This window comes from Cydia amplana, chromosome 19 (genome assembly GCF_948474715.1).
Source record: "Cydia amplana chromosome 19, ilCydAmpl1.1, whole genome shotgun sequence".
Classification (NCBI taxonomy): Eukaryota; Metazoa; Arthropoda; class Insecta; order Lepidoptera; family Tortricidae; genus Cydia; species Cydia amplana.
Genome location: NC_086087.1, coordinates 7,001,918 through 7,026,342, shown reverse-complemented (window position 1 = coordinate 7,026,342; position 24,425 = coordinate 7,001,918). Strand labels below are relative to the sequence as shown.

Sequence of the window (24,425 nt, the reverse complement as noted above, 5' to 3'; positions counted from 1 at the left end):
GACTCATATTCCATATAAAATGGCCCGCAAAAAAAACAGAGACTTTGACGTGGCCCGATTCACAAGGCTTCTTAGTTAACTATAAATTCAAAAATGTACCTATAAAACAAGTAGGCCACAGGGGCTTTTTCAAAAGTCAATACAATATTTGTGACAAAAAAAATAGTTGTTAAGTATACATATTTATAGTTGTAGAAATGCAATAATAATTATAGTTCTCGAAACGTAAAGAATGGTTAGGAAAATACAATATATAATAAATAACTAAATATTGGACAATCTTCTGCAGTAATTTTTAATATCCCGATCTAATGGGTTTTATAGATTTGGGAACGGTACCTGTCTTACAGCATGAATATTCAGATGGCCTCTACTTTCTATCGCTCGAATATGCAAGAGCAATAGAGAGGCAGATATCGAAATTTTGGTTTATGATTTTTGCAGTAAGCCCTCAGATAGCGAATTTATAGTGACTTTTCTGAGCATTCGACTCATAATCGCAGTTGGAATAACACTACTCGTAAAACAGGCACCGTAAAATTTCGCATTCGCTCCCAAAATTTAATTATATGGAGTAATAACGCCTTTTTATTGCTGGGCTTTATTTGCATCACTCACTGCGTAAGAGTCTCTTATTAACCAGTGTAATTAAAAACTGGAAACGCGTAAAAACAACACATAATCAGAGATCAAGCTTATTTTGGTTTTGTCTGAGACAGCTCGCAGTGCAATGGTTGTAAAGTGGCAGGTATTTCCCCTTTCTAGGTTGAGAGTTGATAGGAGACTATGAATTTGGTATGAGCGTTACTACAGGCGGGGGCTGTTAAAAGAATATAATTTTTTGTGGCCTTTTTTAGGGTTCCGTATTTAACCTTTTAACCGCCAGCAATTTTTGATCGAGCGTGCTCGTGTCGCCACCGACAGTAATTGTACCACGCAGAGTAAGGTTAGGATAGTTACGGGAGTTATAAATGTGTTGTAGAAACCAAATCAGATCTTTGTCTTATTTATCAGACTGTGGCGAAATGTAATGTCTTATATATCAGACTCTGGCGGTTAAAGGGTTAAAGATTTTTGCCTGTTTGTAGAATGAAGCCTCATGAATATTTATAATCATCCAAAACCTTGCAACAGCCCTTTTGCCATGTACGTGAATGTAGATATTTCCCTACACGTAAGTCCTTTTTAGGGTTCCGTAGTCAAATGGCAAAAAACGGAACCCTTATGGATTCGTTATGTCTGTCTGTCTGTCTGTCTGTCTGTCCGTCTGTCTGTCCGTCCGTATGTCACAGCCAATTTTTTCTGAAACTATAAGAACTATACGTGTGGGATATCTATGGATACTATGGATAGGTCTTCAAAAATGATATTGAGGTTTTTAATATAATGTTTTTCTAAACTGAATAGTTTGCGCGAGAGACACTTCCAAGTGGTAAAATGTGTGTCCCCCCCCCCCCCACCCCTGTAACTTCTAAAATAAGAGAATGATAAAACTAAAAAAAATATATGATGTACATTACCATTCAAACTTCCACCGAAAATTGGTTTGAACGAGATATAGTAAGTAGTTTTTTTTAATATGTCATAAATCCCCTAAATACGGAACCCTTCATGGGCGAGTCCGACTCGCACTTGGCCGCTTTTTTTTAACTCATACGTACGGTATTAAGTTACCGATATCAGAACCATCAGAACACATCCTTATTTCAAATTCTTGTATTACGATATAGTACTTGGCAACTTTAGCTATCACTATCTATTGCAATGCTTAGTAATAAATAGATGTAAATATTCGCTGTCAACAGGTAAGTCTCGGTAGCTCAGTTGGTAGAGCGATGGGGTGGTATCCCGGAGTGTTGAATTCGAGTTTTTTTTTCTAAGCATTGTGGTATCAATGTAGACGTTTCTACTTACTAAAAAAATAATTCACTATTTATCTATTTGATGCTGACTGCACATACCTAATAGGTACTTATTAAGAGATTATGAGAGATTAAAATATCTATCATCATCTTCCTCGCGTTGTCCCGGCATTTTTGCCACGGCTCATGGGAGCCTGGGGTCCGCTTGGCAACTAATCCCAGTAATTGGCGTGGGCACTAGTTTTTACGAAAGCGACTGCCATCTGACCTTCCAACCCAGAGGGTAAACTAGGCCCGTATTGGGATTAGTCCGGTTTCCTCACGATGTTTTCCTTCACCGAAAAGCGACTGGTAAATATCAAATGATATTTCGTACATAAGTTCCGAAAAACTCATTGGTACGAGCCGGGGTTCGAACCCGCGACCTCCGGATTGCAAGTCGCACGCTCTTACCGCTAGGCCACCAGTGCTTTTTTAGAGATTAAAATATCTATATTAATTTTATTAAAGTTATGATTTAACTAGCGACCCGCTCCGGCTTCGCACGGGTTAACAAATTATACATAAACCTTCTTCTTGAATTACTCTATTAAATAAACCGCATCAAAATCCGTTGCGTAGTTTTAAAGATCTAAGCATACATAGGGACAGCCAGACAGCGGGAAGCTACTTTGTTTTATACTATGTAGTGATGAAACTATTACCCTCCTACCTCCTTAAGACTTCTCCAGACGTTGATATTTCAAATGAGATCTGCGCCAGGCCAATCAAAATTTAAATTAAACGCTCAACTTCGCTCAAAATAAATTCGGACTTGCAGAAATGGGAACGGCTTGTCAAAGCGAAATGCAGATGGAGGAGTATGTTAATTTTATCTTTAAGATATTAGTCGCCATCTTTGTAAGTTTGATGTAAAGTGTAGAAAGATTTAATGAATTCATTATATTAAATGTGGTTTATTATACACAAACATAATTATTTATCTCTAGGGACAATTTAACGAGGTTTTTAAAGTGCACGATATACATACCCAGAGCTGCCACTGTCCTATATATTATACTACTCTTTGGCTGCCACTGTGCCACTCAAATTATTTACGACCGTAATAATCAAATGCATCTCAAAACAATCACAAATTGAGAACCTCCTTCTTTTGGATATTTGAAGTCGGTTAAAAACATGTATTATTTAATAATATGTTTACAATTAAAATTGCTCCGTTCAGGTTCAAAATTTAGCGTTTCTCATACTAGTGACTTTTGACGTATATGAACAAGTGCAAAACAATTTATCTCCGAAGTAATAAACAGTCGACGTCAATGATAATATAGGTATACTACAATATTGAACTTTAATCAATTGTGTTAAAGTGCAAAATGTATACATATTGACGATGACGTCGAATCTCCGTCGAATGTACAAAGGGTAATGGAGTTACCACTGAGCGTAATGCTTTTAACGTAACGAAATGAAAATTGTGGGAAAAATTTAAAAGCAGGGGTAGTTTTAGAACGGGAATTTTAAAGGCTTATATTTTGAATATACCTAAATATTTAATGGGTGAACTTTGTTTTACTGTTAAGAATAGTATTATTTTATCCTTAGCAGTAGATACATATTTTTAGGAGAATATGCATAATGGGTTTTATCATAGACTGGGTTATCAGCCATATATGCCGTATTGACATCGACATGCTACTTGAGAGGTGTATTTGTGTTATTGCATCAGACTGAATTGTACCGATCCCACATCAAATCTCTAGTTAGAGCACTCTCAATATCTGCCATAAGTTGCCATAATAACGATGAAACTCGCTGACAACATGCCATTAATTAATATACATCCAAAGCGTTGGGGGTAGAATAGCACCTTGCGGAACGCCAGCCTTAATCTCCATGCTTTCGGGACAACTTTCGTCCACTACGTTCGTATAGACGCATACAAAGCTGGATAAAAAGCTGGCGATCCATTAGAACAACCTCTCAGGCAATCCGTAAGATGATGACTTCGTCAGAAGACAGCGATGTCAGACCCAATCAAACGCATTCGCTATTATTATCCAAGCTATTATCTTATCTTACCTTGACACTCAATGAAAAAAAACTGAGATCACTCGTGTGGAGACAGTCAAGCAACCGTGCAATATTTGAAATTGTTTGAATATATTTTAGACATTACTGTTTGGACATAGTAAAACGCCTAATTTAAGTTATTGCTATGTATGTTATTTCTGTACTATTGATGTTTGGGGGAACCCATACGCAATTCGGAGAAATATTATTGTTTACTTCATTTTTCAATCTCTTATTTACAACGTTGTGAGTACGTTGTGAGTACAAAAACTAGAACATGTCATTGTGAGCTAGCATACCAGCGAAGTGAATGCCGGTAGAGGAGATGGCGGGATAACCTGGACACCTCTCTTAACAACTGACCGGAGGAAGTACTAACTGGGAGTCGTGAAAGCTAAAGAGGGAGACGTTTGGCCCAGCAGTGAGACACTTAAATCGACAAGTAAAAAAAAATGTAAAGGGAGTCGCACAAAAGTTTGAGAACCCCTGAGTTATACAGATAAGCACTGACCTGTGAGTTCAAGATAGTGGTACCTACCTAAACTACTTAGGTAAAGCCCCATGACAATAAATGATAAGTGGACACACTTCTTAGTAGAGAAGTACATAATGAGTTTGCAAACCTTACAGGCCTGCAGACCGGAAGCGTGTGCGTAGACCTGCACGTGCAGGTGCGCGTTGTAATATACGAATCATGAGAGATGGTGCACCGCTTGCGTGACGTGTGCGTGCACGGCCCTAACGTTCTAGCGCATGCGCAATTCCGCACGTGTACGTCTACGCACGTGTAGCCGATGTGATCTGGCCTTAAATATTACCTACTTTATTAAAATACAAATATCAAACATGGACATCAGTCTAGTTATAGATGAATATTTATTAATATAACAGAGATTAAATAACAAAATAAATAAATAAATCATAGATCTAGCCCTAAATTAGCCTGAGGCATTGTTCCCAGGACACTAGCCGCGTTCTCCCTCTGCACAGTGAGGCTGAGTTACCTATTAAACATAATTGGAATCGAAATAAAATAAATACACATACATTTATAGAATTGGTGTCAACTGATCAACGAAGCTGTGTCGAGTTGAATTAAGAAAACGATTTCAAGGTTACCTGTATAAATAGGACTGGCAGTTCCTGAAATAAATTAAACATTCACGGCCTTTTTATTACGAGGTCATATTATTTGTTCTTATCCATAACTCAAAATGTTTTTTAAATACTCACTATAGTCACTACTTATATTACTTAAGTAGTGACTGTAGTGAGTAATGTTCAAAAGGCACCAATAGTCTCGTTTCTAACGACCCAGTTATCTAAGCTATAAAATAAGTGGCACCTATCTAAACGTTCCTATGAAAGGGGATATTAATGTCCACTACAATACTACTTTTAAGTGAAAGTTAGACTTCCTACGCCAATAGAATTTAATTGCCTAAAATTTTACTAAGTAGTCCAATGTCTTAATTATAGTTCATTTTAAAACTGTTAAACATCAACCAACTAAATTATCTCAACATGCTTAACAAACTTTGTATTGTGCCTACGCGCCTTTTCCGTTACAAACACGACCTTGATACAACACAGTAGAGTAGCGACTCGCATGACCATAGTTTCGCAATTGTGTAATGATCATTCTTACTAAAATTGCATTGACTTTAAATTGATAGTAGGTAGTTGATATCGCTTAGTATTACTTAACTTACCCGCTCAGTTGGACGTTTATATATATATATTAATATTTATTTATTTTAAAATGACAATTTAGTCGTAATTTATTTCAATAATAGTTTTTTGTGACGTAACGATAAAATGAAAGTTTTGAGTGGCGTTTTGTTTTTGTGTGTAATTTTGAAAGCCGTGACAGGAGGAGTGTTAAGAAATGATACATTTAGACTAGATATAGTGCATTACAACGATTTTCACGCTAGGTAAGTTTTATTTTACCAACATTAAATTGCTTGCAAGGTTGTGTTCAAGTATCTTCAGACATTCAAGGGAAAATATAAGGAAGGGAAAACTAACGAATAAACAGATAGTACTACTACTGAATAGACTAGAAATATGAAAATAAAAGTAACCCACAGTCATAAAAAGTTTATGATGAATAATGTTACGCGGTAATCTCATTAGTACCTATACCTACACGCCGTGGTACACACACACACATCACATAGCCCATCCCATAAGTTAGTTTAGTCCAAAATTTTGGACCTAGTTATTATTTTAGTGTATATTTACTATTAGTAAATATTTAGAGAAAGTAACGGATTGAAAGTGATAGCAAACATGCGAACAAAATTTATATTAGATGCCACGATGGCATTATACCTTTAAAGTTAAGGTAGATAATCGTTTATTTCACGAGCCTCATAATAAATACTGTGTACTTAACGCTAATAATTTATATTCAAATCAACAGCCAGAGTCACATGACTAAATTCGGCTTCAAGGAAAACTGAACCTTATTTAACTCAGTCAAAGTTGCTATTTGAATCACATAAAGAGATATAATTTAGGTGCCTAAACAATGTGCATTGTATTTTTGCAAAGCGTTTGAGAAAAGTGAAGGTAGTTCTGCCAAACGAATTTAAACTTTATGCTCGTATTGATAAAAGTTATTCTTGAAAGGTGTATAATTTTATATGTGACCAAACAAGTTTTTCAATTAACCCTAGTAATAGCCTGTAACGAAATATTATTCTAGGTTTTAATTACAGACATTAACACATTTGATAGACACGCGATACTTACATCCAGGCCAGGGTTCTTCGACTAGATACGAGAATAGTACCCACCGTAAAAAAACACCGGCCAAGTGCGAGTCGGACTCACGTTCAAAGGGTTCCGTACGTTAAGTCTGACTCACGCTTGACTGCACATTTCTAATAGATTTTCCTGTCATCTATAAATAACTATTTTGTGTATTTTTTGCGTTATTTTAGACCTAGTAGTTTCGGAGATAAAGGGGGAGGAATGGTCGGACAGACAGACCAACAGACGCACGAGTGATCCTATAAGGGTACCGTTTTTCCGTTTGAGGTACGGTACCCTAAAAAAGAATTTATTACCAATTTGCATGTTTTCATATACATACCTACGATATACATCGTACACTCTGAAAGGACTAGTATAAATGATATACCTACTTACTTAGTTTTAAAATACTAATCAGCATTTTTGAAAAATTAAATTTACACTGCATAATACGTACTAGGTACATCATATCCTGTATAATTTAGGAGGTAATAATTCATCGTGAAGTATGTGTATTTTACGTGCAGGCTACGAGGGTTCAGAGGATATATCTGTTGTATTTTCTCAAATAAATTAATCTACTTTTCACTATTTTCTTCCATCAGTTACCTACTTCAATCACACAAACCTGCCAAATTACGGTTTCATTTTAAAACGACATGCTTAAATTACATGAAATTCGACATGGAAATTTACGTAACATATATGTATCTCTGTCTGGCTAGTTTTAGTTTCTAAAAATTGTTATATAAAGAAAATAGAATGAGTAGAAGTTTTGTACCATGTAAAATGTATACTTGCTCTAAATTATTTGTGTGATATCGGTTTAAAGAGAGCGTCTCACTTCTATTGTATGGCGGCGCCTAGGTTGGTGTGACTCTTAAATCAACTAAAAATATCTGGGAGACTAAGCTTTGCTCGGAAAACATATAAAAACTCAAAAATGCCTAGCCTAGAAATAAGACCAAGCTAGATCGATTTTTCGCCCCCGAAAACCCCCATATAGCACATCGAAATCCTTGGAGAGTTTCCGAGATCCCTGAAATATATAAATAAATGTACCTACACGAATTGCTCGTTTAAAGGTATAAGATATGTAAAAAATAATTTTCAGATTCGAAGAGACATCAGTTAAGGACACCGTATGCAAAACGAACGACACAGGTTGCCTAGGCGGGTTTGCGAGACTCTTCTACGAGATCAAACACATAACAAGCCAGAAACCAGACGCCCTTGTCTTGAATGCTGGAGACGACTTCCAAGGCACCTACTGGTACACCCTGATGAAGGATAAAGTGATGTCCACATTTATCAACATGCTGCCTAATGATGCTCATGTAAGTTGGATTTGTGTTTTTCTAGTATACGGAACAATGGTGTTTTTGACAATGTGGACACGGTGTAGTGGGCATAGTAGTCCGTGTCGCGTTACATTCCGTGCCTGCCCTAGTAGCACGGTCGCATTTTTATCATTTATCACCATGCCTGTCACGTTCTAACAAGTATGTAAGTGCGAAAGTGACGGGCTTAGTGATAGTGGATAAAAAATGGAACCGTGCTGCGCCCGCTGATATATTCATAGCACGGTCATGGCATAATACGGTGTAGTCGGCAGAGACCTTTAACCTTTTTGACGCCGTGTCAAACACAAAAGCTGTCACGCTGACGCCACGTCACCGAAGTGTCAAGACTGAAATTGAACTTTATGCATATGCACGTAGGTCTATGTTGCTCTGTGGTCTGTGACCGATTAATCCGTCTTTGGTGTTGAACCTACGGTGCGGGTATATTGGTCATTGGCACGTTGGCTACGCACCATCAAGTAGAGGTCCGTCCGTCGTATTCATGAGCGGTTTTGCCTAACTGGGAAAAGCGGTCATAGTAAGTACTCAAGGAGCCTCGAACCCGTACGAATGAATGAATGACGCCTTACTTTTATTCTTCGATAAAGCGTACATTCTCTGTCTGTTTTCATTACCTGTGAATTGACACAGGTGTAAAAATCAAATTAAATATCATTTATATTACATTAATTATTTCGCCGTAGATAGGTATAACCGGACAATGAACATTAGTAACCGGTATTTGTCACGGCAACATTTGCGTAATCGCATACTACGACAAAAAGATCAATCTACATGTGACATAATGACGTGACGGGGCTCTATGAATAGTCTGGGCTGAATGGATTATTAATTTGACTGTATCTAATATCTGTATACACATCTATAAGTTCTATAACTATATTTACATCCTTTATAGCCGAGTCAATATCAGAAAAATCAATATAACTTGACCGGTGTTACAAAAGTACGAGGTGATGTTTTCAATTTTTTCTTTAAGACATTTGATCGTCAAAAAAAATAGAATCGATTAAGACCGATTCAAAAATGTTACTAAGCCGTTGCTGTAGGCTAAATGTTATGTTACTAAGCCTACAGCAACCGGTTATAGAACGAGAAAAGTCAAACAATGGACAGACATTAGTGTACACTAATAGGAATATAATTAATAGTCTATTGTATTTTTAAATGTTCCTACATACTACACACCTACGCACTTTCACATCTGTTTAACTATCCACGTGCCAACATAACATAAATACATTATTGTCACATACCTACTTAATTTGAATCTTTCATTTAGGTATGTAATAGCAACTTTGTTTTTATAAAGGGGCCCACTGATTACCAGTCCGCCGGACGATATCGGCCTGTCAGTTGTTCGGAACTGTCAACTTTTTGTTCTAACTGACATCAGTTGGCCCCTATACTCGTTATTGCATGGGCGTAAGTTATCGATGTAGCAGTGTTGACGAACGTAATATATTGATCCTCTTTGATTATAATTATGATCATAATTATAGTTATTCATTAAATATAATAATGTCGAAAATAACGTGCCCAGCAGTCTGACAGCCGAAATAGATGGCGCTGTACTGGGTCATATATTTTGTGGCCACTGAATTCTCAATCTCATCTGACAAATTCGAAGCACGATTAGACTACACATCTTACACAATAAATTATTTCATTGTGATATATGGCCATGCCCATTGAATAATGTCGAAACACGTCGGTGCAATTCTGAATGAAGCAACGATTAACCTTTTGGACGCCAATGACCGATATATACGCAGGTTCAACGCCAAAGACCGATTAATCGGTCACAGACCACAGAGCAACATCGACCTACGTGCATATACATAAAGTTCAACTTCAGAAATCAGAAATCGTTTATTTGCGAACCATGGTACATTTTAGTTGGTACAATAAAAACATTGAATCACAAGGGTATAGCAAGTATTCTTATTACTAGGTAGGACCACTTTGTATAGTAGTATAATATTAAATTTTTTTTATTACATATTTAGATTTTTTTAACTATGACACTTCAATGATGTGGCGTCTGAGTGCCAGCTTTTGTGTTCGACGCGGCGTGGAAAAGGTTAACCAGACTCCACAACAACATTTAAACATTGTAATTTTAGGGTTCCGTACCCAAAGGGTAAAAAACGGGACCCTATTACTAAGACTTCACTGTCCGTCCGTCCGTCCGTCCGTCTGTCACCAGGCTGTATCTCATGAACCGCGATAGCTAGTCAGTTGAAATTTTCACAAATAATGTATCACTGTTGCCGCTATAACAACAAATACTAAAAATAAAATAAAATAAATACGAGGGGTGTTCAAAATATTCTCGGTATGAGAATGAAAACAAACAAGTACGAAAAGTTTGATATTTTTATTTTTCAATATACTCCCCCCCTATGTTCATACACTTAAAAGATCGATCAATTATTTTTTTTAATCCCTCGTAAAAATATTTTTTATCTTTCGTGTAAAAATGCTCCTCCACTGCCGCCTTCAATGCTTCATCGTCAGAAAATTTATTTCCACGCAGATCCTTTTTAAGATTGGGGAGCAAAAAGAAGTCGCTGGGGGCTAAGTCCGGACTATACGGTGGGTGAGTAACAGTTTTAAACCCACATTCAACAATAGCTGCCTTGGCAATATGAGCAGTATGGACGGGGGCGTTGTCATGCAGAAGCAGAATACCTTTGGTTAACTTTCCTCGCCTCTTTTCTTTAATTACATCCTTTAATTGACGTAGAATGTTAGCGTAGTACTGTCCTGTGATATTTACACCTTTTTCTTTATAATCGATTAGTAATACTTCTTCACAATCCCAAAATATCGTGGCCATGACCTTGCCAGCTGAAGGGATGACCTTGAACTTCTTGGGATGAGCTGAACCCTTAATGTGCCACTGCATGGACTCTTGTTTACTCTCTGGGTCATAATGATGAACCCAGGTTTCATCTCCAGTAACTATTCTTTGCAGCACCTCATCAGGATTTTCACCGCACAGGTCAATAAAATCGGAACAACAAGCTACACGCATGTCTTTTTGAAGCCGAGTCAGCATTCGCGGAACCCATCTTGCACTTACTTTTGACATATTAAGATGGTCATGTATAATATCATGTACGGTACCAATAGAGAGATTGGTTACTTGTGCTATAGATTTTACCTTCACTCGACCATCTTCCAATATAAGTTTTTCCACTTTATCAATATTTTCTTGTGAAGTAGCTACTACAGGCCGGCCAGGTCTAGGGTCATCTTCAATACTCTCCCTTCCGCGTTTAAACTCGCTTGACCACTTTTGAATGGTAGATAAAGAAGGAGCAGACTCACGGTAAACACAATCCATTTCCTCTTTTATGGTTTTTTGATTTTTACCCTGTTTTGTCAAGAATTTTATCACGCATCGATGTTCTAATTTAGTTAACATTGTCAATTCGCACATGATGTTCATGTTTGTTCAGCAATTGCAGAAAAACAAAAGACCATCTCGGTTCGAATTATACTTTTTTTTAATGTCAATGAATAAACCTTAGCGGCCAGTAACGAAAGAAATTTTAGAAGAGGTCGTAAGATATCAATACCGAGAATATTTTGAACGCCCCTCGTATGTAAGGGGGGCTCCCATACAACAAACACGATTTTCTTGCTCTATTTTTTGTTGATGGTGCGGAACCCTCCGTGCGCGAGTCCGACTCGCACTTGGCCGGTTGTTTTTATTTGTATTTGCACCATAAGAAACTTACGCTAACAAATAGAGAGAGAGAGTGAGAGAGAGAGACAGAGAGATATTTTTTTTTTCACCAAATCTGGGGGCACGGCAGTGCCCTCGCCAAGTCGAGCGCGAAGCAAACACTGCCGTACCATCCTTTACTGGAACCATTTCGCCGCATTTTCAGGCCCCTATTTGAGAACCTCTGGATAAGACCAGAACGCAGAAATTTTCGTCATCCAGTAAGCTATAATCACATACTTAAAATCCAAAATTTCAAGTCTGTAGGTCATTTAGTTCCGAAGTTAAGCGAAAGCAAAGTTTCGCATTTATGACACTCACTCACTCACTCATGATCATCAGAATAGAACTAGTACTTCCCATAAACTCAGAGAGCTGAAATTTGGTACAGAGTTAGGGTTTAATGGCCACATAAAGGGAAAACCTAAAAATATTGCAATATCAGTCACGTTTTAAAGATCTAAGAACTGCATAAGTAAGTTTGTAATCCCATATAAATATATGATATTACAAGTTACTGTTGCAGTTCCTACAAATAGTAGGTAAAGTAAAGGTACACTACGATGTACGATGTGAGTATGAATGAAGATATGTTTAGTTATGATATGTGTATACATAGTATGGGTATGAGTACCCGAAAAGAAGGACTGCCTACAAAAAGAGATGAGATCCCATCAAAAACATTACATGTAAAAAGGTGCAAGTGTCGCAACGCTTTTACTACAAAAAAGTTTTGAGATGTAATTTGAAACCAAGTCGGTTATTTTAATCAGTGCCAGGGGGTGTTAAAACCGTATCAATAAGATATCTTTAATTTGTAATACATATAATGACTTGGCAATCGCACATAATGCTTTACTCGTACCGTACTCGTAAATATGTGTAATGCTCAAACTGCAATTAGCGCTGGCGTTATGTTCAATTAGAATTATTTTTAATAGGTGACGATGATCCTCTTGACATTATGCAGCCGTGCGATGGCCAAGTCTTTATACGTATTACAAATTAAAGATATCTTATTGATACGGTTTTAACACCCCCTGGCACTGATTAAAATAACCGACTTGGTTTCACATTACATCTCAAAACTTTTTTGTAGTAAAAGTGTTGCGAGACTTGCACCTTTTTACATGTAATGTTTTTGATGGGATACATTAATTACATATAGGTTAATCATTAAGTCATACAGCGTGGTGCTAAAAACGGTCACGACTCAGCATAATGTTGCACTAAAATTACTGCAACGCTGGTTTTCAGTCAACTTTCAATTTCAGTTCTTTCAGTGTAAGTAATAAGTATAGCATGATAATCTTAATGTCAAACTTGCTTTGCACTCCAGGGCCCCATGATACAGGCTCAGCCTAGTTTGGGTTCCGCCAGACATTTCTTTTATGTAAAAATTGTACTGTTAAACTATTTTAACTATTTTTGTTTTTAGGGTTCCGTACCCAAAGGGTAAAAAACGGGACCCTATTACTAAGACTTCGCTGTCCGTCCGTCCGTCTGTCACCAGGCTGTATCTCATGAACCGCGATAGCTAGACATTTGAAATTTTCACAGATGATGTATTTCTGTTGCCGCTATAACAACAAATACTAAAAACAGAATAAAATAAAGATTTAAGTGGGGCTCCCATACAACAAACGTGATTTTTGACCGAAGTTAAGCAACGTCGGGCGGGGTCAGTACTTGGATGGGTGACCGTTTTTTTGCTTGTTTTTTGTTGATGGTGCGGAACCCTCCGTGCGCGAGTCCGACTCGCACTTGGCCGGTAATTTTTTTGAGTTAACTTCTGTATTTGTTTATTTACAGACAGTGGGCAACCACGAGTTCGACGACGGGGTGGCAGGCCTGGTGCCGTACCTGAAGGCACTCAGGGACCCGGTGGTGGTCGCTAACTTGGACGTCACTCGGGAACCTTCTCTACAAGGCTTGTTCCAGCCTCATGTGGTGCTGGAGAGAAGAGGAAGGAAGATCGGCATCATTGGGGTTACTACGCCGGATACCAAAGTAAATTTTAAATAATTATATAGTTGGTATAACTAGGGAATAAATTATTTTGATTTGTATTTGTAAGTATGTAGACACACTACTATCATTATTTATATTAGGGTTTGTGCGGAAAGAGAAGAGTCGTAGAATGTATGGGCTCCCCTACATTTCACGACTCTTCTCTTTCCGCACAGACTCTACAAGAAGAAAGAAGATGTCCTGTAGGTACTAAAAAAAGTATTGGACCACTGGAGGACTTGGTTAGGTGCTTTTTAGGGTTCCGTAGCCATTTTAGTATTTTAGAACCTATAGTACTTATAGCTATATAAGTACTATATATTTTCAGTTTTTATACTTAGTATTATGATTATGTGTTTAGATAATAATACCACAGATAATACTAACTACTTTAGTTACTCTATTGATATGCAACAAAAGCAACACATTAGTAGGTCGTATACGTAGATGTGGGTGTCAAAAAAAATGCGACATATTATTATTATAACCCAATTTGTTCTGCTAAACAACGAAAACGAAGCAATTCGACACAGCGCCAATGTATGTTTTATTTTATTTGCAACGACGGAAAACAAGCGTGTGGCCCTGTCTGCGGGTATGCAGACACATTAATCTAGAATCTATAGAATTTTAGAGATACTAATAGAAGTACGAGGGCTGTTTGATAAGTACCCGTTTTCCAAATGTATTAATATCACGGGCCGAAAATATGTATACAATCGTTTTAAGCCATTTTTCAGAGGTGGGAAAATTAAAAAAAAACAGCATTCTTTTGTTTTTTTCTCATTTGACAGCGATTTAGTGAAAGCGTGAACTTAAAATTGTGAAAATGGAGAAAGAGCAGTATCGGTCTGTAATTAGATTCTTGTTTTTGGAAGGAAAAACATGTGATGAAATAAAAGTAAGAATGCAAGCGGTTTACCATGAATGTGCTCCTTCTATGACAACCGTCAGATACTGATAGATAAGCGGGGGAGAACAACCGTCTTTGATGAGGATCGCCCAGGCCGCCCAATTGAGGTGACTACAGACGATATGGTTAAGAAAATTGAAAATATCGTTTTAGCCGACCGCCGAATTGAACTTTGAGAAATCGTTGATGCTGTAAATGTTCCAATCGAGCGGGTACAAAACATATTAGAAGATAAATTGGGTATGAAGACAGTATCGGCGAGGTGGGTGCCGCGTTTACTCACGGAGGAGCAAAAACGGAACCGACTGACTACTTCGGAGCAGTGTTTGGCCGTGTTCAAACGTAACCCGAAGGAGTTTCTGCGTCGTTTCGTGACCGTAGACGAAACGTGGGTCACCACTACCCTCCGGAAATGAAAGGGCAGTCGAAGCAGTGGATTTTACCGGGTGAACCTGCGCGAAAGATAGCAAAAATCGTTCCATCGGCTGGAAAGGTCATGGCGACCGTTTTTTGGGATTCGCAGGGTATTATACATATTGAGTTCTTAGAAAAGGGGAAAACGATAACAGGGCAGTACTATGCCAATTTATTAGATGAATTTGACGCTGTGTTGAAGGACAAACGACCCCATTTAAAAAATAAAAAAGTACTGTTTCATCACGACAACGCACCAGCTCATTCGTCTAGAGTTGTGATGGCTAAATTAACACAATTACGCTACGCCCTATTGCCTCACCCCCCGTATTCTCCAGATTTGACCCCATGCGATTTATTTTTGTTTCCCAACCTGAAAAAATGGCTCGGTGGTAAGCGATTTGGATCAAATGACGAAGTCATTGCCGCCACAGAGGCCTATTTTAATGACTTTCTGAAATCATACTTTTTGGATGGTTTATTGAAGCTTGAATATAGGTGGAACAAGTGTATAGAGTTAAAAGGAGACTATGAAGAAAAATAAATGCATATAAACAAAACCAACTGATATTTTTTTTCATAAACGGGTACTTATCAAACAGCCCTCGTATAAGCATCCGTGAGAGGCCGAACTGGATTACTCTGCATCATGTCTCGTAGAACAACTCTATAAATTAATTAAGAATTAACCATAGTTAAGAGGTTAAGACGGTACTTATTATGATTCTTTACTCGTAGGACTTATCAAACCCGGATGGCGTTAAATTTCTGGACCCTCTTCCTGTAGTCCAGAAGGAAGCCAAGCTGTTGACTGAACAAGGAGTTGATATTATCATCGTGTTATCCCATTGTGGACTTTACGTTGACAAGTGAGTATTAACACAAAAAACAAGGTCAATTGATTACCTCCTCCTTTCTTTGAAGTCGGTTATAAAAGAAATTTAGTGCGTTCGAGCCGATGAGACTCCTTGACACTTGAATGTCCAGAATGTCCCAATGATCCGCATTAGGAAGAAAACGCAAAAATAAAGTTGGAAGTTACTTTTTCCTGGCCTATATTGAACTATATGTTAAATTCATAAATACCGTATTATCAGTTAAAACACAAAATCCTTATAAGTACGAGTAAAACCTACTGGCTGATATGACGAATAATTGTGCGTAATGGGTTTAAAAATATCCAAGATTATTTTATTCATGCATTATAAAAGTTTATACTAAATTTTATAATATTGAAACGATTAAAGAACATGTCTATTTTGATTGAAGTTACTCATCCATAAACCCGTTCAGATTTGATGGAAAACACTATCGGGCTTATCGACGTCTATCGAAGTTTATTTTATATTCGACTTAAAGACAATTTAAATGCAAAGACAGTAGCCTTGCGCTATAAATCCCAATAAAGATGTCATGCTATAAAGTATAATGCCGAAGACAGGCAATAGCATCGGTGGCAAAGGAGTGAATAGATTTTTACAGTGGGATATAGTTTCTGCTTACTGTAGATTTATTTCCTGGCTAAATTTGAGATACTTGGCGAATCGCATTTACGAAAATGGCATCCTAGAAAGGTTTTAACACAGGGTATCTGACTGAAAGTTTCTCGTACAAACTTCAATCCCCGGTAAGGTTATCCACTCAGTTGCTTCTGGTAACTAGAGCTACCAACTTTGAACGCCTACAAATTGCTTCTGGTAGCCAGAGCTACCAGACGACCATTGTACGATTTTTGATTTTTTATCTGTGAGTGGCGGCTTAGAAGCGGTTTAAACTATGTTCCGAGCATAGACAAATAACATGGCAATACAGAAAAAAAAAATTAGCCAACATGATAAAATAAAAATATTTTAAACAGCTGTCGGTTTCAAAGTTGTGCAAAAGTGAAGTTGCGGAAAAGTGGTCGGTGTTTTAAAAATGCCGTAAGTATTTTTAATTACTCTTTTACTATCTAAATTTTATACCAAACGATTATGTATTTATCTAACTAACAGATAGAATGTATATTTCAGTTCTAATGTAGAATTATGAATTACTATCTCACTTCAAAGTAGTTAAACGGTGATTTTTTTCGGTTACTTGCGATTGAAATAAGATAAGACTTTGAAGAATAAGTCATATTTTTCAAATAAAATATTGTTATTTAAATAGTCTAAATATAAAGTTTCATTTATAATCATAAAATCATTTAAACCTGTGATATGTTATACAGGATTAGCGAAAGAAACAATTGTAAGTATGTGCCGGGCGGCTGGTAACTCTAGCTACCAAAAGCAATTTAGCGAACGTCTCGCTCGGACGTCGTAAGGCATGAGGCACACTAGACGCTTTGCGTGCCCGTGTGGTACATTCTTGTTATGTGTTCCTACTAATGTTTCAACTACTAAGATTGTGTTTTGGGGAAACCTGACATTATTTGCACATGGTTATTGGTATATCTTTTATTAGTGCATGGTCATATACAGGGTGTCCCCAGACTATGTCACATGAAGGAAAAGTACCTTAAATAACGTAGATAAGAATATGACGGTGACTGAAAATAATGTCTGCATACTTTTTCGAATGCTGGACCTACCTGTGCCTAACGCACTCTGTGTGCCCCGACCCTAATCACCAGCGGCGGCCATTTTTTCAACATGGCGGCCAGTCCTACCGGCGTCGGATCAGGTGTTGCGGGTGTTTTTATATCGGCTTTGTTTATTTACGTTTAAATTAGTGTAATTCCGTATTTAGCAGTTTTCTTTTGTGTAATATGGTTTTGTTCTAACATTCTGTGATTAATGATGTGAAAAATTTATAGTGAAAATGTGATATTGTGTTGTTTTTGATCGGCAAAAGAACCCGAAACTGCGGTGGTACGTAATACTTTCTTGTTATTTACTTGTAAAATCGTAATGAAAGCGATAATTGCAAACTGTGACTATTCTAATTAAAGATTATTAGTTACTTGTTCTTATTAGAACTATATTTCCGTACTTGAGTCTCTTTAACCATTCAAAAATACATCATGAATCAACGAAACATTTCGATCCGTCCTGCGTATTTCTTGCGTGACGTGTCATAAAATGAAATGATGTTTATTTAAGGATTTTTAATATACACTTATATGGTATTTGGTACTAAATAAAAGAAGAACTAATCTACTTTTTTTTACGATACTAAAAAATAGGTGTTATCGCTTTAGTTTTTTTTTTTTAAATACATCTCTGCTTGAAGGTTTCGACTTTTTTAGTGTGTCAAGTTTACGCATTTTTTATAATTATTTTTATTTTAATTACCCATACATTAAGCAACGGAATCAGATTCCTTGTTTTATTAACTATTCTGTGTAAAAAAATCATAGCAAATGGTTCATTAGACGCCAATTAATTAATTTTTCAATAAAACACTGCATCGCGCGGACATTGGCTTAAAAACGCGAAGCAATTTACGCTACAATTTTTGAAATCCAAAAGCAACTGAGTGGTTATTTAGATAACACTAACTTTTTGGCGTGTTATACAGTGTTAACCTGATACTTTAGGAATCCACTAACCGATTTAACATTGCATCGTCTAAATAAAAATAAGCCTTTGACGGACCAGAATAAAAAATCTGCTGCTCAACTGCGCCAATTCTTTTCCCTAAAAATCAATTTAAAGACGTGACGTTTTAGGTGACCCCCAAAAAAGTGAACCGACGATCTTAAATAAGGCTTTCCTCATTTAGTAGTTTTACTATATCCTTAATAATTGCCAAAAATATCCTCATGACAGGTCGCAACCTCGTGAGGTCGTTACTCTTGTTCACCAAGGCTCGATCAACAACCTTCTTGAGTTTCCGCCTTCCGAATAATGAACGTCTCTATAGATTTCTGGTTGGGCTTTATTATTGTGCCGGTTGCTCCGAAGTGAATTGTTTCGTTTGTAGCTTAGCCAATGGTTAATGTTTTTTGTTTTTTTATTTATTGTTGTGCTAATAAATATTACTTACTTAACATTGTAAGCTAGTTGTGTGTGAGCGTATGCTCCCGTTAGTGGCATTGTTTTAGTATAATCCACAAAAAAAAAACATACATCTGCGAAGAAATTCAAAGGTGTATGTGAAGTCCCCAATCCGCATTGGGCTAGCGTGGGGACTAGGTATAGCCCAAGCCCTCTCGCGCATGAGAGGAGGCCTGTGCCCAGCAGTGGGACGTATACATATAGGCTCAAATTATTAAATTATTAATCCACACACAGACTTAGTACAGCTCTTCCCTGAATAAGTCACTAATACTGTACTGTGTAGAAATGGGCTGCCTTGAGCTGACCGGCACAACTATGTCAACCCAACGGTTCAGTGGACATCCGCAAATGCTTCTCAAAGCTAAAATATACCCTATACACATATTATATTTTTACCTACAGAGCAATGGCGAAAGCAGTCGGCGAGAATGTAGACATCATAGTCGGTGGACACACTCACAGTCTACTCTGGAATGGAACTGCTCCCAGTCATGAGGTGGTGGCCGGCAGCTATCCGGAGTATGAAGAGGCTGACAACAGGCCGGGACACAAGGTATGTTGCCACCAAGATGCCACCAGATAGAACTATTTAGACGTTGAGGTGACCTGGATTAAGTATATTACACTGAGTTTTCATGTCTTTCTTTTCTATGTAAATTATTCGAAAATCGAGTTCAAGTGTGTTAGGGAAACACCTAGGTGTGTCTTAGTATCCTAGTTTAGGCTGATTATAATTTATCCTTTCTTTGACAGATCCTTGTTGTAACAGCTTCAGCGTACAGCAAATATTTGGGAAATATTGGTGTCGATTTCGACGCAAACGGGGAAATTGTATCTTTTGACGCCGAGCCAGTATTTTTGGACCGAACTGTTCCTGAAGGTACTTACGAGTATTTGCAGTGAAATAACATAAATAAGCAGGGCTATCCAAAAAATGTTTGACTTGTACGAACGAGAAAAACCAATTCACCTCAGATTACTACGTCACGCGTCAGGTTACTATGGTGCTGTGAAAAACTTTTAAGGATGACTCATGCTAGAACAGTCCGGATCCGGACCGTTCTAGCGTGATTCATCCTTTATTCGTAAAATTGAGCCAAGTATAATATAAGTAATGATTTTGAGGAAAATAAGAAACCTAAATGAGTGTGTGAGATATTTATTATAATGACAAGTTTGGAATTGTGTTTTCAGAACCCCTATATTTATATTCTGATTTTTATAGGCTGCTTAACCTTTTGGACGCCAATGATCGATATATCCGCACCGTAGGTTCAACTCCAAAGACCGATTAATCGGTCACATATCACAGAGCAACATAGACCTACGTGCATATGCATAAAGTTCAATTTCAGTTTTGACACTTCGGTGACGTGGCGTCAGCGTGACAGCTTTTGTGTTTGACACGGCGTCGAAAAGGTTAATCTCAAATCTCAATGCAGCTGTAAGAAAAAATAGGAGACTAAGAAAAAGCAATCACAATTATTGTTTTATTTTTAGATCCAACCATAAAAGCACTTATGAAACCTTACATGGACCAGATGCACAAGGCCATAAATGGGGTGGTCGGCACCGCCACTGACGAATTAAGCACGTGTGGAGCAGAAGAGTGCGCTCTTGGTGACATCATTGCGGATTCCTTCTTGGATATTGTGAGTTAATTCCGAGATTTTTGAAGTGAAAACTTTTTTAGCGGCGCTGTGCACTTTTTGAGGTGGGGAAAAAATGTTAAACTCGCGTGAGATCACGTGACCGTAAGACGGACCTGTTACATGTAATGTCATTGAGTTTTTCTTTATTGATTTAAATGCCATCTAGTGAGTTTCGCTCTAACTGGTATTAATATAACTCGAGTACTAACAGTGATGTGCTTAGGGGTTTCAAGTAATGCGACGAAATAACGCTAGGTGGCGTTAACCTCAATTATCCATAAGGTGCATTTTGCACTAGTCATCGAGTTTTCACTTCTGCCGGCACTCCCTGAGTGCAACCCGTTGTTTTTTTTATTGTTTAGAATTCAATTTAGAACGCTGATATTTCACTATTTTCACTTAAAAAGTTCTATTTTATGCCAAAAAAGTAATTTTATTTAAATGATTGGTGCGGAGCTTCTGTCTCAATTAGCTAATGATATTTAATAAATATTTCATTTTAAGCTTAACTGGCTGACACAATAATCATGATAATCTACTGAGCCATGACATTAAACCATTAAAATTGAGTTCTAATTCAATGGATTAATTTAATAATAAATTTCAAGACCATATCTATTTTATTTTGCTGTTATGAAATTTAAAAATAACACGCACGTGTTTCTCGTTACAGGCAAAACAGAAAACTCCATCAAATCTGACGTCTATATCGTTTATTTTTAATAAAATGATACGGACTTTTATTGACAAAGGAGGTGAGTAATTGACACTAGTCACTACCTATCGAGTTATGGACACAGCCAACTCCAACACTACAAACCAAATTACTTGTATTATTTTCACGTTGTATTACGCACTTATGAAGGTTATGCAATGTGTTTCAATAAGCACACAAGTATTATGTAGTTCAGATTAACCGAAATCCATACTAATGTTATAAAAGGAAGTCTGTCTGTCTGTCTGTTACCTCTTCACGCTTAAACCGCTGAACCGATTTAGATGAAATTTGGTATAGAGATTGTTTGAGTCCTGAGAAAGGACATAGGATACTTTTTATCCCAGAAATCATCCCTTAAAGGGGTGAAATATTGTATAGGGCCTTAACAACAACTGCATAACAAACTTTGTCGATAGGAACTGTCCCGCCCGCGCGGTGTAGCACCGGCGCTAGTGCACGATTGAGTTGAAATTTGGTACTTATAGAGATAGTTTGAGTCCCGGGGAAGAACAAAGGGTAGTTTTCATTCAAGAAATCACCCTTGAAGAGAGTAAAAAGGGGGGTCGAAGTTTGTATGGAGAATCAACAAAACGCAGATTGGATAAAATAATAGCTACCTAAATTACTAATTCCACGCAGACGAAGTCGCGGGCAAAAACTAGTTTGTTATAAAAATCAGTGTCTCGCAGCAAAGCAAGTAAAAGTATCTACCTAAGGTCAATGTGGCTAATACCGTCATAGGGCCTTTTCCGTCCACAAAGGTCGTCACGAATTTCTTTGATTTTAATACCATGGTTGCAATAAAGAATTATGAATTATGAATTAATTCGTAGGAAAAAATACCATTTTATTCTTTTGATTGATGAAACTATCAGAAGTCACTGTTTTGTCAATGAAACTATCAATTTTTTTCGTTGTTCGAGAAAAACGCTAGTAGACGGAATATTCCCTATGACGGAATTAGCCACATGACCTTATTCAAGTTTAATAGTAGGTACATTACATACCTAGGGAGGTGAATTCGTGAATGCTCCAGATCGCAGGTGTTTGGGGTCTGAACCGAAGGTGAGGGCCATAAATATGCAATCTGGGGCTTTACGAATTACCGCCCGTGGTTTGTCTAAAATTTTACGTCTTGCCTTGGCCAGGAAGTGAGATTTTCTCCCCGCGTAACGGGGAGAAAATCCCATCACTTACGGGCCTAGGATGACGTAAAGTTTTGTACAAATCGATCATTTGGTGTATTGCAAATTATCTATCTATGCTTACAGACATAACCCAAGGCGATATAATGAACGTGCTACCTTTCGGCAGCGCTGTACTGTCATTCACGATACAAGGGAAATTTGTGAAACAGGAGCTGGGAGAATCGTTGAAAAAGAATCCATTTAATTTGCCACAAGTTGGAGGTACTTAAGTGTTACTATTTTGATCCCTACACTTTTACAAAACACTTAAAATATCTATCCGACTGCATCATCAGAACAGCTCCATTTTAGCAAATTATCATTACAACCACATCAAAATTATGGCAGTTTACCAATTTTCATTTCAAGAAGTTCGATACTGGAAATTAGTTTTGGAAGTGTGTAGAGTTAGACCATGATAACTCTACAATGATTTTTATAGCACAGACTGTGCAAATGTTATTTATACGTCATATTAGTATATATAGTTTCATAGAAGTTTGACATTTAAAATAACACTTCAGTCTGCGGTAGTAGCATGGTCGCATTTTTATCGCTTGTCACGTTCTAACAAGTATGTAAGTGCGAAAGTGGCGGGCATAGTGATAGGCGATAAAATGAAACCATGCTGCGCCCGCTGGGCTATCAAAATCGCTACAGACTTAGATATCTTGGTCTAACTCTATTTTGCGTTTGCAGTTGTGATTCTATTGACATTGTTCTCAAACAATATTTTCCAGGACTAAAACTAACCGTGAACACAACGAGCAAAACCATCGATTCAATTTTAGTCAAAGAAGATGACGATTGGAAACCAATGGAAGACGAGAAAGAATACCAATGCGTTACGCCACGATTTGTGAAGGACAAGTCAGAGGTAAATATCGATTAAAAACTCCATACTTTGTTTTTATCCTACACTAGCGACCCGCCCCGGCTTCGCACGGGTTAACAAATTATACATAAACATTCCTCTTGAATCACTCTATCTATTCATAAAAATCGCATCAAAATCCGTTGCGTAGTTTTATAGGTCTAAGTATACATACAGACAGACAGACAGCGGGAAGCGAATTCATTTTATACATAGTAACTATACTAAAATAACAGTTCGATTGGAAATTAATTGTCCGTGCGATCTGCCATTTTAGTAGGTACTTACAGAATTGGTGCAAAGGCAGAATGATTTTGTAGTAAATTGGTATTAGATGTGTGGGCCCTGCCAAAAACCACCGCTACGCCGATCTCTATAGTAGCATTTTAATGTTGACTCACTCTAGAAAGGTCAGGGTTCGGGCCGTTCTATAGAAAATGAAATGTCGGACGCCTCGGTCCAGCCCCGGACCGTTCTAGCGTGAGTCATCCTTAAACCATTGCTAGAGTTTGTTTTTTTCTGCCTTTGTGCTGTTATGGACTAATCTATATTAGTACCTATATTATGGCTTTGTATATGTATGTGAATGTCTCGAATACATGTGTTTTATTAATTTGGTTTTCAGCCTTTAAACACCAACGCCAAAGACGTAGTAAACCTTGCAAAAGATTGGGAGTCTTTGATGAGTTACATCAAAAAAATCACCCCTATCACCTCCTCGGTAGACGGACGACTCAAAATTCTAAGCTGAATGTGATAGATACTTTTAAACTTCAATCATCGAAATTAAATTTTCGTGAGACATATTCTACTGTTTAGATGACAACGGTTTCACTCACTTGAATTTTTCGGGCCCGTCGGGGGTCCTTCCTC

General features: G+C 37.5%; 1 protein-coding gene across 1 annotated transcript; it reads left to right on the top strand.

Annotated features, from left to right (window-relative positions):
- The first annotated feature begins 5,747 nt into the window (after positions 1 to 5,747).
- LOC134657141 (apyrase-like) lies at positions 5,748 to 24,320 on the top strand. Its single transcript, XM_063512693.1, has 11 exons — positions 5,748 to 5,872; positions 7,813 to 8,035; positions 13,611 to 13,808; positions 15,874 to 16,004; positions 19,524 to 19,674; positions 19,875 to 20,001; positions 20,622 to 20,773; positions 21,447 to 21,528; positions 22,763 to 22,900; positions 23,419 to 23,555; positions 24,178 to 24,320. The coding sequence occupies exons 1-11, from the start codon at positions 5,754 to 5,756 to the stop codon at positions 24,301 to 24,303; spliced, it is 1,584 nt and encodes a 527-aa protein (XP_063368763.1). The 5' UTR covers positions 5,748 to 5,753; the 3' UTR covers positions 24,304 to 24,320.
- The last annotated feature ends 105 nt before the right edge of the window (positions 24,321 to 24,425 follow it).